At 38.6% G+C, this 15,810-nt stretch overlaps 1 protein-coding gene across 1 annotated transcript; it reads right to left on the bottom strand.

Moving 5' to 3' along the window:
- Window positions 1-5,991: 5,991 nt before the first annotated feature.
- Window positions 5,992-15,581, bottom strand: LOC101516110 (membrane-spanning 4-domains subfamily A member 6A). The gene is made up of 7 exons (XM_004585472.3): window positions 15,420-15,581; window positions 14,080-14,236; window positions 13,387-13,521; window positions 12,012-12,068; window positions 8,727-8,939; window positions 6,911-7,012; window positions 5,992-6,225 (listed from the first exon to the last, which is right to left on the bottom strand). The coding sequence occupies exons 2-7, from the start codon at window positions 14,218-14,220 to the stop codon at window positions 6,130-6,132; spliced, it is 744 nt and encodes a 247-aa protein (XP_004585529.2). The 5' UTR covers window positions 14,221-14,236; window positions 15,420-15,581; the 3' UTR covers window positions 5,992-6,129.
- Between the last annotated feature and the right edge of the window lie 229 nt (window positions 15,582-15,810).

Genomic DNA, 15,810 nt, shown 5'->3' with positions numbered 1-15,810 from the left:
ATAGGGGCTGCACTGCTTTCTTAAAAAAAATGTTAATGGGGTTAATGGCCAACATAGTCAGAAAAGGTCAGAATATTGATTCTTCTCTAGAGCTCATAGAAATGAACACAGATTTGCCCACACTGTCAGTTGTTAAGTAGTTCACTGTGTATAAGTATTTAAAATATTATCATACTTACCTTAAATGTATATATATATTTACTTTAAAATTCACTTAAAGTGAAAGGTCTGCTAGAAATGTTTTTTTTCTCTGCTAGACTAGCTATTTGATTAACCTTACCTCATTTGGTACCATAGCGCAAATGTGGGTGGACGGGAGATTATTACCTGTCAGACCTTTTGTCACTCTAGTTTCTAGAGCACTTGAAAGGCTACTGAAACAAGAAACTAGGAAAAGAGGAGAAATGCGCAATAAAATCATTAAACAAATATTTGCAATCATAGCTTCCTAAATTTAAAGAGATAAGTTTGACAGACTAGTTGTCTTGGAAGAAATATAAAGGTTTCCAAGTAAATCTCTCTTTTTCTCAGAAAGAACAAAGAAATTCTGTCAGATACATTCCTGTGGGGACATAACATGCTTCTCAAAAAACATTTAATTTCAACTGTATTAGAAATACATAAAACATTGAAACTACCAAAATTGAATATTCAAAACAAAAATAAAGAAAAAATAAAACCCTACTATTGTAAAATACTACTTAAAAGTTGTTACACTGTAGAAAAGAGAAAAGAAGATTTTATACCTGGGATTTGAGAAATAAACTTGAAGAAATGTAAAGTTAGTAGCAAAAATAAAAATGTCAACTAAGCAAAGATTCATCTAGCGGGATACTTAGAATAGTCTGAATGACAGCTCAGTTGACAAGCAGCTGGTGTAGTTCCTAACACTCAACTGAGCAAGTACAAAGACAACACTTACATAAACTGTCTTCCAAAAAAAGTTTTGAAAGGGAAATGAAAGGGGAATCAGAAAACTAGAGAGGCTAGCTGTACGGAGTTCTGTAATTTGATTGATGTTATTTGATTCCCGATTCCTGGGCTAAATAGTTGTATAAATTGAATAAGTTGGGCAAGCTACTCAATATCTCTCAGTCCCAATTTCTTCATCAATAAAATAAGGATAATTATAAAATCTCCCTCAGAAGTTGTGGTGCAGCTATGCCAGATGACAGCAATAATTCAATGAAAGCCAACATTAACATTATAATTACCAGGCATATATTCTGCAACATTCCACAAACACATCTGCAATTACAGTTCATCAAATATTATACTTTGTTGTAAACAAGATACGCAAAAAACAGCTCTATAACAAAATAGTAAATTATTTCATTTCCAACATTTTGAATGGAAACCCCACCCAGCTGAATCTGTTCCCTGTTTCTAGGATAAATCTAGCTTATATATTTTATCACCCTCTTCTCAGTAAATGCAACATGATATTTCAAATTCAAGTTATACACTCACTTTTTAGAAAAAAAAACTCCCTTGTGTTTTGTTTCGGAAAAACTATTTTAACTTCCCTAAATTCATTACAATTTTAATTATAGTTATTAAATTTATGAAACAAAACTTGCCAAGTAACAATTCCATTTTATAGGCTGACACTGCTGGATTGTGCTGAACTGGCCACTATAGATTGTCCCCATATCAACCATGTCTCCTTTTCTTTCTTGCTAACATCTTCATTGTGTGTAGTTTTGCATTGAGTTCAGAGTAGGGTGAACAATTCTTAGCCACAGAAGTGAATCTTGATTAGTCCAAGTCAATAGTGACAAGTCCATTATCTTTGTCCATAATTTATATGACTCATGCCTATGATGTGTCTTGAAAAACATATAGAAAATATGCCTTATAATTCCACGTTTCATGATTTTTTTAGAAGTCTGTTTTTATAAGATGCATGAAAGACAAGATGTGTCAGTAGGTCTGATGGCCTACCGGTGATTCACATAAACTCCTTACTTCACTGAATTAACACTGGAAATGACTAACCATAGAGCTATTGTGAAACGATGGTGTTTTTGATGTTAAACATGTTAAGCTATGTTAGTTTGGATCTTTGGCTACATGCTGTAAGATACAAGTATATCCTAATTGATATATGTTAAATATTTAATCTGTCACTGAGTTTTATGTTACTATTATCACTTTGAATATGTGAAAACTGTGTCAGATAAAGATTAGAACTGTTTTTCCAGATGTATAGGGACGCAGAATAGCATTAAGATAAGATTCCAAAACTCAGGAATGAATATGGTATTGGGAGATTGGGTCAATCTTTGAAGGAACACTAATTTAAAATTTACTTCAGAGTTTTCGTGGTGGTATAGCAAGCTGTTCCCCTGCCTGTGGCACTGGCATCCTGTATGTATACCAGTTTTAATGCCAGCTGTTCCACTCCTGAATCAGTTCCCTGATGATGGCTTGGGGAAGCAATAGAGGATACCTCAAGGTCTTGGGCTCCTGCATCCGTGTTAGAGACCCAGGAGAAGCTGAAACTCAAACCTGACCTTTCTGATCTCTACTTTGGGACATCTTGTTGGCATGTTTATCTTAACCCTGAAGTTGTTGCTGTAGTGTATTCTGTCACTGCAACAAACCATAAATTTGTAAACACTGTCACGTGGGGTCCTCTTAGTCTCCCTTGAAACTGAACTCTGCCACTTTGAGGGCACTTGCCATCAGAAGTAACATTTCATTGAAAGACCAGAGTCATCTTTAACTATAATCCTTGTTGACAATTTATTTACTTTTTCAATTAAAACCATGCTATGGTAAAGATAGTGGGAACAGGGGTTGGCATTGAGGCATCTCTGATACTGGCATACCTTATCCAGTGCTGGTTTGAGTCCTCACAGCTCTGCTTTTGGTAGAGTCCCTGCTTATGCATCCGGAAAAGCAACAGACGAGGACTCAACTGTTTGTGCTCCTGCCACCCACATTAGAAACCTGGATAGAGTTCCAGGCTCCAGGCTTCAGGCTGGTCCAACTCTGGATGTTAGGGCCTTTTGGAGGGAAAATCTCTCTCTGTGTGTGTGTGTGTGTGTGTGTGTGTGTGTGTGTGTGTGAGAAAAACAGAGAGAGAGAGACAGAGAGAGAGAGAGAGAGAGAGACTCTGTTTTTCCAGTAAATAAGATAAAATCTCTAATAAAATTAAGAGAATGGAAGCAAATTGTAATGCTGGAGTAACAACTGAGACTCTAGTTTGAAGTAGCAAAGACTTTAGAATCAATCTACAATAAAACTTTCCAGTTTTGTAATGAAAATGATAAGAAAATCTCAAGATAGAGCAAAATGAAAGAGAAGGAAACTTACATAAAAATGCTATGGATGAACTAAAAATTCTTCTTCAGTGATCCCATTCAATGAAAATAAATGTGAACTCCTTTCTGGCAGGTGGGTCCAGCCCCAAGCAAAGGAAGCTGGAGCACTCTATAGATTCATTCGCCATCCATGCTAAAATGGGCCTGGGAATTTATCAGAACTAATTAAGGGGAGGGGTGAGTGGTGCCTGCCCAAGGGAGCGTAGGACCCTGAGGCCCCACCTTTGTGAAACGCACAGGCAGAGCCCACACAAGCCAGTCTGCCTTGGCTGGCCCCATAGAACGTGTGTGAAAATGGAAGATCCTAATCAGCATCCCTCTCATATTGATTACAATTCATACTGTAGTGACAGTGACTGACATTTTACCATTGAGGCCACAAAAAGATATGAAGGCCATTTGCAACACATATTTTTGGTAGCTTTATTTTGTTCAAATGTCTTTGACAGTGGTTCCAGGAGATTATCCTCACAGAATGAGTTGAGTGTTCCTCCTCCTCTGTCTTTTTAAGTAGCTTTGTGAGGAATTTGTGTTTTTATTTCTTAAAAATTTAACATAATGCACCAGTCTCATTATCTGGGCATGGATCTTACTTGCTGGAAAGGTGTTTGAATGTTGTTTTTTGTTGTTGCTGTGTTGAATGTTTTCTTTTTCTTTTTGTTGTTGTTATTATGGCTATATTTATAGTTTTGTCCTTTCCCCAATTTCTTCTTGAGTCATGTCAGATAACTTATGTCTTCCCATGACTTCTTCCGTTACGTCAACTGGTGTGAACTTTTGGCATAAATTGTTCATTGTATTCTCTCTTAATTCTTTTAGTTCTGTGGAGGTGGTAGAGATAGTCTCTCTTCTGTAACCAAATTTGAAGATCTAGTTACCAGGGTGGGATGTACAGTGGATGGATGCGATTGTGTGTTCTGGATGCTATTTCTTGTGGCAGGAAGATGTCACTGTGTGATTGACACTGGTGAGATGGGAACTTTCAAATGAAAGAGTCAGTTTACGTTTTTCTTTGTTTTTAAATTTAATTTTTGACAATCTTGACATAATTAGGGTAAAAAGGTTCAAACACTACAGGAAGATTGGCAAGACAATCAGTTCCGTATTGTTTATATATATATATAATATCTGATGTATATATATAAATATATATAAAATATACATATATATCTGATGTAAAAGGGGATTTTAAGGGACAAGCCCCACCCAGTCTCCCACCCACCCCCACTCTCACCACTCCAAGCACGTGAAGTAGTTGAAGATTCCACTGATTGACGGTTTACTTCTTTTCTGTGTGTCTGCATCTCTCTCATATTTACACACACACACATTGATTTTCTATATGTTTCAGGCTGAAGGGAGTATTACTCAAATAGAATTTATGCAGCATATAATATGTCCCTAATTTTATTGTCATCCCCTTCAAACTTACTTGACTCAAATTATTTTTTTTAATATTTTTGTTCACTTTCTCTCTAATATTGCTTACGTAGTTTAGAGCGATGCATGTTCATGCGGGACTCAGGCCAGGATACGGGAGTTTAGGTACGGAGGGAGTTGGGTATCCTGCCACACAACCATTCTGGCTCTCATGATTACCAGCAGGTGCTTGAACCTAACCCAGGGCCCACCCCAGAATCAGCTCATATGCATGCCAACAGGAGCTGTAGCCTTGCCAGCCTGGACTATCCACAGCCTGCATTATCCATGGCTCCTGCATTTATCAGTGGGAACTACAGCCCATCGGTGGAGAGTCCCCAGCATTCTCCTACCAGGTCCATTTCCAGCCCCAGGTCTTCGATGTGCTGATGGGTGTTCCAAACCAGCCTCGCATGGCCCCCACACAGTTTTAGCTTACTGGTGGGTGTTGCAGCTTAACCCAGCCAGGTATAACCCAGGAATATCGTCCAACAAACTGATATTACAGTCTCAATTATAAAGAAAGTAATAGGAAAACTGAGAATCAGAAGGCCTTATACCGTGGATGTCACCATGTAGATTGGAACAGGAAGAAATATGACAGGACAAAGAATATGACAAAGAATGGAGTACCTATAAAACTGAGGATGTGTGTGTGCTGAGGTTTGACATTTACAATGGGACAGTTCTTTGTTATATTTTGAAATCAGAAGAAAAGAATAAACCGATTGATTGTCTCTTAGTAATGGCTAAATATTCCTGGTTAGCTTTATGTGTTTATTTTGTTCGGATATTTATTGGATAGTAAAAAGGGTCTAAATTTAATTTTATATCCATCATTTGATTTGCTCTGTGTTTAAAAGAAAATAACAAAATAGACACTCCCCCAATATATACAATTACATAAAAACTTTGCTTTGAAAACAACTACTTTTATAGCACCTGGGACTTTATTGGAAGGGTCTTGCCTCCATGCATTAATAAGTCTAACATGTATGATGAAGCATTATTACCTACTGTAGAAGAGTTGGGATGACACAACAAAGCAATGGCTCATTTCAAATTTGAGTAATTGAAGGGTACAAAAAACAGGTTTTCCTTAGCTTCCCCATGATCCACTGAATTACCATACTGCTTGGTTTTCCAAGAAATGACCATGACTCTTTGATTGCTCTAGCGCATGAATATTTATAACACTGGGCACTTTGCTAAAGTCAGTATCAGACAGATCAAGAACCATTAGTACTCAACAATATTTTGATATTTGTTCTATAAGAAGCCAATATTTCAGAGAACTCAAATTTTTCTCTCCTGAAATGGTTAGATTTTATGTACTTCATGAAAACCAACTTTCTGATGAATACTCTTCTTATTTATTTTCTTAAGAAGTCAATAGTTCTTCATAGTCACAATCACCAATCACTTTTGAGGACATGCTTGGTTTATTCTTATAAAGCCCTGGCAAGAAAAGCACACCCTAGAAGAGAAAATAGATTTTCATTCATGTTCAGCTCCATGTGTATCTAAGTCATTTTCTCTTACGGATACACTTTTCACTAATCCAAGATGAATGTAGCACATCCTTAAGTTGGAAAAACTATTGCTGTTCATCAGCTTCAGACACACTCTACTCTCTGTAAGTGATACATTGGCTAAACAAGACTTTCAGTTCACTTAAATGAGTGTATAGTGATGAATGGTGCTGTAGCGACATTCTGTGGAATTTGATTCAATAATATTTCTTTACTGTCTTTGCAGGGAGTTGAAATTTTGCATTCAGAGGAAGGGAAAACGCAGAGCATAAGGTGGTCATTGAAACATTTGCATGTGCCAACAAGTTTTGTTAAGACCATTTCCATGGTAGAAAGTGTCTTACTTGGAAGGGAGGCAAAAAAAAAAAAAAAAAAAAAAAAAATACTGGTGTCCTCAGCATAGGCCCAAGTCCATAGCTTATTTCCTGGAAAGGCATTTATCTTTCCCACACTGCCTTTTCTTTACTTGCAAAATGGCATATTTGAACCAGTGGATGTTTCAGGTTCAACCACCTCTCAGCTTTATTTAATGGCTGACTGACTGACCATTCTTTAGACCACCCTTTGTGTTATGCACCAATGCATCTGAGAATTACACTAGAGTTCAACCAGGCCAGTCAGTGCACTCACCCCAGCAAAGTCGGAATGAGCCTGTTTCCACCACAGCACAGCAACAGGCACCGCGAGGCACAACTCCAGCACAGTGTAGATGAGCATCATTGACAAGGCTCCCTGAAACACAGCGAAGAAGAGAAGCATTGGGTCTTCCTAAGGCCTTCATGCCTGGGTGGAAGTTGGGTGTAGAAGTGAAGACCACCGCAACTACCAGAAAATGAAGTCAGAACATTCCCAGAAAGATGAAATTTCTGCTCCCAAACCTAAAAATTGACTTATTTTACTTTTTTTAAACCACTTATTTCCTTGATAGTCCAGTCTAGCCCCAGTTTTGCCACTTAGTAGCCACATGAGCTTGGATCTATCTAGTTCTGTTTTCTCATTTATCAAATGTGCATAATAATATTTCTTTCTAATTTATTTGTGAGGTCAATAAGATTGGGAATGAGCAAATCCTTTGCAAAAATTTGTAGTGTCACATTTTTCTGTAGGAACCCTATGGATAATTTTTCTTGTCTGCTTCTGGTGGTAGCAAATGTTTGAAAAAGCCATGCAGGTAGCAAACTGCTAGAGTTGCTCACAAACCAAGGGCATGTGACCAAGAGGGCAAATTTTACTATTACATGAAAACCCCTCATGCAGAACTGACCATCTCACAGAAAAGGGGGATAATGTGCATAAATCTATCATTTGTTTACACATAAAAGAAGTGATGCAACTTTTCTACATCACCCAAAAAAATCTCAGCCATAAACTCAACATAATCTTTTTCTTTTACAGTGGAAAAATTATCTCAGCATGAATTAATGCATTATACACAAAGCAAAACCCCTACTTCTTTCTGAAGGTCAGACTTGGCTGCACCAGAAACAGAATGAATTTCTCTCCTCTTCATTTGCATGCATCTCCTATCATAATACCATTACTTGGGGGAGAAGCACCTGGTGGCCACTCCGAGTTTGACCAGAGTTTTCTGTGTTGCCACCATACAGATGAATTTTTGACTTATATCCCTTTGTCTGCTGTCCTCTTATTGTTCTGTTACCCATTTTTCTTCCAGTGCATTGTTGACTGTGTGCATCTCTTGAGAGCTCTCATCTGTACTGTTTCTGTTAGTCAAACATCTTTATTCCCATTTTTCAAGATTTCGCTTAAAGCCATCTTATGTTAACATTCTCCATCTCCTACTATGTCCAATCTCCCAAGTTAGTAAACCCCACCTCTTTAAGTTATAACAAAAAACCAATGTTAGCTTCTCACCTGGTCAATGCTGCTCTTACTCATGATCGGGCATAAGAAGGAAATCCCTTACCTTCAAACTCCGCACCTTACTGCTTTTTATTTCTCATGATTGGTTCTGATGGTAGCTAGGCTAACCTAAGCTCCCACTGCACACAGACCAAGGTTAATTGTCAGCGTCTCCTGATTACCTGGTGCTTTCATCTTAATTCATCAGTCCATAAACAAAGATTCCCAATTTGAAAAGCTCAAATTTAATGCTTCTAAATGACATTAAGAAAACTTACCAATGGTAAGCTTTGTTTGTAGTCATCAAATCTATTTGACATGTATGAATCACTTCCACACTACTCATATTAGTATAGACTACCATATCATAACCCCTTAATCTCACTATTGATATATCCTTTCATTTGCATAATCCTGTCCTTCCCCTACCCAAACTATAATGAATAGATTTTTCAAGGGAGAGGAAGGGAGGGTAGAAATGGGGAAGGAAAGTAAGAAATGAATATCATTATGTTTATATTCTTAGAATTGTATCTATGAACTGTTAGAAACTAATTAAAAGTTAAAACATACAAATACTTACAGTCAAAGTGGTTTTGGCTATAATACAATCCTCCTTGTGATCATTTGGCATATGATGAAACAAATTATCATGATATGTGGTTGGTGAAGCCAGCACGCTCAGCTCACACTGCTGGGAGGCAGGACTCAAAGCCAACAGGTTGACACAGAGGAGGACGGAGCCCATCAGAGCAAACAGAACACTCAAAATGCTCGTGGCGAGGCTGCTGTGCACCTAGACAAGAAACGCTCCATCAAAACCACTCCCCACAAGCCACTTGGATTAGCCAATGACTTGGATGCCACTTGGTTAGTACACCTCAAGAATTTACTTTTCTTATTAGCTTCCCATGGGCATGCTAGGATTCATCATTTACTTCTGTATCCTTTCACAGTGCCTAGAAAAATCTCTGCTCTTAGAAAGCAAAACTTGGCTGAACAAATGAATGCGTAAATAAGATGCCACTAGACAGTACTGAAGTGGTGTAAAAGAGCAAGCTTTTCTCCTAGCTTCTTTACCCTGTTTGGACAGCAGGGACTCATGAGGTTATGTCTTATGGGTTTGCAGGAGAGTGTGAACCAAGGCTGAGCGAACAGCAGCCCCTCAGTCCACGCAGGAACCCATCTTGGGAGCATTGGTCATACGGAAGAGGCAGGGGGTGGTTTGCTCTGCTTTGCACATGATCTGTTTCAACACCACACCTCTCAATCTAGATATTCACCAACGGATGACTGGATAAAGCAAATGTGCTTTAGGCATACATGATGGTGTATTACTGGACCATAAAAAATAAATAAAACACTGATGTTTGCAAAACGGTAGATGGAACTGAAGAGCATAGTGCTAAGAGAAATAAGCCAGATTCAAAAAGACAAATATCACATGTTTTTTTTCTTTTATTTGTGGAAGTTGATAGAGTTAGTATAAAAGTTCTTTGTGGTTGTTATATCATTTGTTATTTAAAAATAAAAATGCTTCACTGAATCATACTATGAAGATGACAATATACTCTGCTTCAGATTATAAACATTTTTATTAATTCCTCACTCTGTGATATTGTTAGTCTTTCAAGGAAAAAATAGCAGATACATTATTGTATAAAATATCAGCAGTTGAAGTCATAGTGGAAAAATTTTAACAAAATTATGGTAGATGAACTGGCACAATGGCTTAATTGGCTAATTCTCCCCTTACAAGCTCCAGGATCCCATATGGGAGTTGATTTACGTCCTGGTTGCTCCACTTCGCATCCAGCTCACTGCTTATGATCTGGGAATGCAGCAGAGGATGGCCCAAGACCTTGGGACCTTGTACTCATGTGGGAGACCTGAAAGAAGGTCCTGGCTGCTGGCTTCGGATTGGCTCAGCTCTGGCTGTTGCAATCATTTAAGGAGTGAAACGGTAAACGGAGATCTTTATCTATTTCTTTCCTTCTCTCTATAAATCTGCCTTTCTAATAAAATAAGTAAATCTTTATAAGAAAAATGTGAAAGAGAAAAACAATACACCAATTAAATGTCAGTGTGGTTACATGGCTCTCCATTTAAGTTTGGCCCTTGAGCACATGGATGGCATATTCAAGGCCATATATAGATGGCTACAAAGGAATTCTAGAAACAAACCTGGAGTGATTGAGGTGGGGGCAGTAGTGTGAGGAGGAAGAAAATGGTCTGATGGAACGTTTAGAATGTGATTTCTGACCACAGTACTAACTTTAACTCTCTCCACTTCTTTGAAAGTCCATTTCCTCAGTCTCATTCTCCAACCTTGGTCTCATTTGTACCTTTATCACTTGAGAATTAATAAAATGATCTCACAAGTGGCTTACATTCTACTCCAACTCACAGAACAGATAGATTAAGCTAAGACTGATCTGAGAACTATTGCTACAGGCAGGCATGCTCCAGGACATGCACGAGGCTGTGCATTAGACCACTACTCAATCTCATATAAGACCATGCTTCTTTATAGAACTTAGCAGTTAAGGCATTGAGTCACATTTCTACAAATGATGATTAAAGGGCATGCTCCTGGAATTCCTGATGGTCAAAGGCATAATAACTCAACAACATGTCTTGAAGCAACTCACCTTTACTAGAGGCAACACTCTTCACAGTCTCAAAGGGCTGGTGTGATGTGTGAGGACAGTAGAATTCATAACTAGCTAGATGTCACTGGTGATTGTAAACCTACCCTGAAGCCACATCTTGTCTCCCTGAGCCTGCTCCATGATCTTCATGGGGGTTATTTTCTGTGTGATAAAGCCCACATGTTTCTCACCTGGAAACATTATTGTATTATACCTTGCAATGATCATGAGCCATATGACTGATTTACATATAATGTAAAATGAAATGAGATTTAAAATTCACTGTCTTGATTGCACTTGTCATATTTTAAGTTATCAATTGTCACCTACAATATTGGATAACATGGAGTGTATTTAAATAATCACAGAAAGATCTATTAGATAACAACAATCTAGTGTTCCAGGATCTGGTTGGGAATTTCAAATATCAATCTCTAAATTCTAATAAGAGAAAGAGAGATACTGACATAACATCATCCTTATTCTTTTTCTTTTTATTTTTTCTTGCCCGGGGTGATTTGTGTCTGAACTTTCACAACGGGTTTCCATACTACTGTGTTGTATGGGACTCTATCGCATGATGCCCTGTACCAACTCTTAGAGAGCTGTGGGGTTCGAGTGAAGATTCAGCAAATCTTTACAGATTAGAAAAGCTTCTCTCTACAATTTGGAATCCCTCTTTCTGTCTCTTCCAATTTGAGTTTCTCCTAAGTTCAAAGTAGATGCATTTGGTCTCTTACCTGATGTGAAGGATTAATGACAATTCAGAACTCAATTCCATCAAAATATTAACTTTAGGTGTCATGGATAAAAGAATTGGAGATACACAGCATTTTTGGCTGTGTTTCTTCAAAAATTTTGACATGTAGGCTTATACAGTAAATTCACAATAAATACACCTCTGCCACTGTCAGCTTCTTTCCCACTGAGGATCTAAATCTGAATGTAGTTACCAGGAAGCCAGCATCACAAGATCACACATAAGCCTAACTTTAGTGGGAGATACTTGAGCACTGTTGTAGAGTATAATGCAAAACTCTATTTGTACAGATGTTGATTTAGGGGACATGGATTTGCAGAATTCAGATACAGCTCTCAATGCTATTTGCTCTGGAATGTAGTTTCCAGTTTTCAAAGTGGATATTTTCACCCTGAAAATGTTCTCTCTAAGCCTCGTGGTTATCCATCGGGTTGTGGGTTATGGTTCTCATACTCACCCAGTGCTTTGTCGACCTTCGCTCAGTGAGAATGGATAGAACACCAGAGAGGATGAACTGTTATTCAGAAGAGACAGAAATCACCAGATCAGTTTACATGTGCCATCATGTTACTATCACAGACTACCTCACACTGCGAGGAACCCCAGAAGAAAAGCCCTGGAGAACAATTCAACAATGATATAGCACTTGTATGAGTATATTAGTTATACCTTTTTGCCCAAAGAGCAAGGGGACTAAAGGACCAAGAATCAATCCCAGTATACAAAATGAAGACCTGAAAACCCTTAAAACTGTTTTTGTTTCTGAGGGAAAAGGAAACTTTGGAGTCACCGTTCTGTAGAGAAGGACACGAATGCAATGATATGGAAGTGGAAGGGAATGGTGTATTATCATCATATGGTTTTGTCCTTTATTTACTTGATATGGTGTATTGTATTTATTGATTTATAGCTGTTGAATCATGTCGTGCATTCTTGGGATATATATCTCTTGGTCATGCTGTATGGTCTGTTTACAATGTTGTTGAATTTGATATGTTATCTATTTTTGCTTCTGTTGAAGAGTTTTGCATTTACATTCTCAGAGATAGTGATCTATAGATTTTTCTCTCTTTTTGTGTCTTTCTCTGGTTTGGTATCCGGGTAATACTGGCGTCCTAAAATGCATGAAAATGTTCCTTCTTTTTTAATTTTCTGGAAGATATTGAAAAAGAATGGTATAAATTCTTCTTTAAGAGAAAAACAGGAGAGTTAAATAAACATGTGAGAATAGACGAAGGATGAGGTTGAATGGCAAGAAGCCTTTAAGACTGGTCAGAAAGTGACATTCCATTTACTTTTCTGAAGTATTTATGATATAATAGATTTAGGGCAGCTGAAAAGGAATAGGCTAAAATAAAAATGGTGGTCCCAATGATCCCAGGGTCAAGTAATTAGTGTGTATAAATAACTGCTGAATTTTTTTAAAGCACTATAAGCCCCTCCAAATGTTGGCTCCAGTTAGTGACCTGATGTGGTAAATGAGGAGAGAAAAAAGTCATTTCAAATTTGATGCAGTGTTAGAAACACTACCTCAGTCGCATGATCAAAGTTAAGTTCATGAATGGCAAGCCACGGTGACAATGTCTGCCCTTCCTAAGACCTAGTCAGACTGTCGCTATACCTTTGTCATTTTCACATAAAAAAATGATTCTGAGCTGGGCAAGAAATGAATCTACAGCCAGGCCACTGTTACCTTCTACTCAGTGCTTCCTGGACTACACACACAGGAGAACTACTAAAATTGGCAGGAAGGTGGCAAGTGTAGAATGTGAGCCACTGGCACCTTGCAACCCTCCCCACCCAACTCTGCCCTGCTCATGGGCTCTACTCACAAATAAGGCTCCTATGAATGGGTAGCCAGATTTCAGCAGGATAGAAAACGCTGAGGAAAAATGTTGAGTGAAGGGTGCTGAGGCTAAAATGATGCCCAAGCTCAACACCATCACACCGCCCAGGATCTGGAGAGTCTGTTGAAAAAGGAAAGGAGAACTGAGATTAAAACCAATATGTATTAAGATTGGAGCTTCTCACTTCTCCCACAATGGTCATGCATTACTGTCTCGGGCAAGACCTCAGTGAGGACACATGCATTATTAAAGTGCTGAGTGAAAAGATGATCTAGAGAGGATGTGGTTTTTCTGCCAAAAGCCAATGTGATGGGAGTGTTTTTCCTCTACAGGAAGGGGAAATTTTATTTGAAGAATCTATACAGATTATCAGCTCATTATATATAAAAATATGTAATTATTTTCCACAAGTACTTTTGTGAAAGTATGAAGAGGCACTGTTCGTGCAAATGTACCAAAGCAAAAAATACTCCATTACTCATGTTTAGAATACAAAAAAAATTTTTCATTTACCTTCTTGCGAAAAAGTTCTGCGAAGAGTTTCAACGGCTCTTGGGGCTGACAATCACGCTAGACACTCTTTGGCTAACCCAGATGCCCCCACACTTTAAGGGATATCCTATCCCAAGACAAACTCCATCCTCCATCGCATTCCAACAGGGTCTGAATTGTATTTACCCCAGTAACTTTGATTTCTGCTTTTAGATATTTCTTCAGGGTGTCTTGTCCATGGTTCAGGGGTTTCTCTGACTGGTGTAGGTTGATGCCCCTTGTTGTGAGCACAGCAATGGTCTCCCCTGCCATGGGTTTTGATATCATGATGATGCTGCCAACACTGCAAGAGAAACAACGTGTCTCCTCCAGTTGCAAAGGACTCCCAGGCTCAATGATCCCAAGCTGCTGCCTAGTCCAGAACTGACTTGTCCTTTAGGAAAAGAAACTGGGAATCTGCTGCAACAAAACTGGAAATCCATGATTTCATAATGTTTGGCATATTGTATTGATTACACACAGGAAGGACTCACTTGTCACTAATCCTGAGAGGCCTTGATGTTCAGAGCTAAATGAACACACAATCACTTGTTGCAAGCTTCCTTCCCCTGGTGTTGCTACAAATACACTGGCATATATTGGATGAATTATGACCACAAATTACTAATTATGAGATAGAACTAAAGTTACATTTGTCAACATTTCTCTATTTAGATTGTCTCAGATTTTGTCTAGTAACAGCAATTATTTGTCTGAATCCAAGACACCTTAATCATATTTTACCAAATATTATCCTGTAATGTTTTTTATCTTTACATATCTGCATGTTAGTTACTTGGTAAAAGCACAGAGCAGTTTAGGAAATTCAAAATCTAAAGCATTGATTATGAATAGAATCCGTTGATTCATGCATTTAATGACACCAAGTTAATAATGAAGGACTATTCCACAATTATCATTTTGTTCAGCTGTGTGAACACAGCTGGAAAGCTGCAGAACCACCATTGGGCCCCAGCAGTTTTGGAGACTTAAAGCACTTGTGCATCTGTGTAGCTCAGGCTCCCTCTTCCTACCCCCTGCCTGACGACAGCCATCTGGCTGAGTTGGCTTCATCTGGAAAAGCAGCTGCATGCAGCGGTATGTAAACAAAACTTGGGGTCATCACACCTGGGTTTGAGGCCTGGCCCATGCACGTATGAACAGGCAAGGCCAAGCTGCCTTTTATACTGAATTGATAATCTGAGGTTGATCTCACTGCCTCCTCGTCAGCCCATGGGTTTTCCAGTTTGCAAAGAGCCTGACAAGCGACAAGAGTGATGTTTCCATTCACAACATGGTGGCCTCAGAGAAGTGGTTCCCTGAGATAGCACACTGCAGAAAACAGCAGAAACTGTTTCTCCCTTGGCCAATTCTATTTTTAAAAACGTTTAGTGCTTCTGAGTCTTTCTAAAGGACTTCAAGGCAGATTCTGCCTCTAATGGGGTCCCCACATGGAGTGAACTGAGACATCTTTCAGCATCACTCACCTGTCTCCGAGGAGTGGGCCCTTGGTTCCAGCTGAACACTCAGAAACTCCAGCACGGTGTCAGTTCTTGGTTTTCAGGCAGCCTTGTCAATAGTTCCTATTTGTCTTCATCTTCCTGAGCCAATGTTACCACTACACAGGATGTGACAAATTGCAGAATGTGGATTTGTGAAATGTGCCTAGCTTCCTTTTTCTTTTTTTCTTTTTTTGTTCCTCCTAGCATCTTCAGAAAAAAATCACAAACAAAACACATGATTGGGCAGTCCTAGAGCTTAGGTCACCTCAACATTTCCCAGATTGGTTGTTTTCAGAGCCTCCGTTTCCAAGCCATGTGAAAGGTGGCCAATGCCAACCATTCAGAATCCTCACCAAAACAAGGGAAAAGGTTTATA

This window comes from Ochotona princeps, chromosome 4, assembly GCF_030435755.1.
Source record: "Ochotona princeps isolate mOchPri1 chromosome 4, mOchPri1.hap1, whole genome shotgun sequence".
In the NCBI taxonomy this organism is placed as follows: Eukaryota; Metazoa; Chordata; class Mammalia; order Lagomorpha; family Ochotonidae; genus Ochotona; species Ochotona princeps.
Note: the sequence above shows the minus strand (reverse complement) of the source record. Positions and strands in the feature narration are given on the sequence as shown.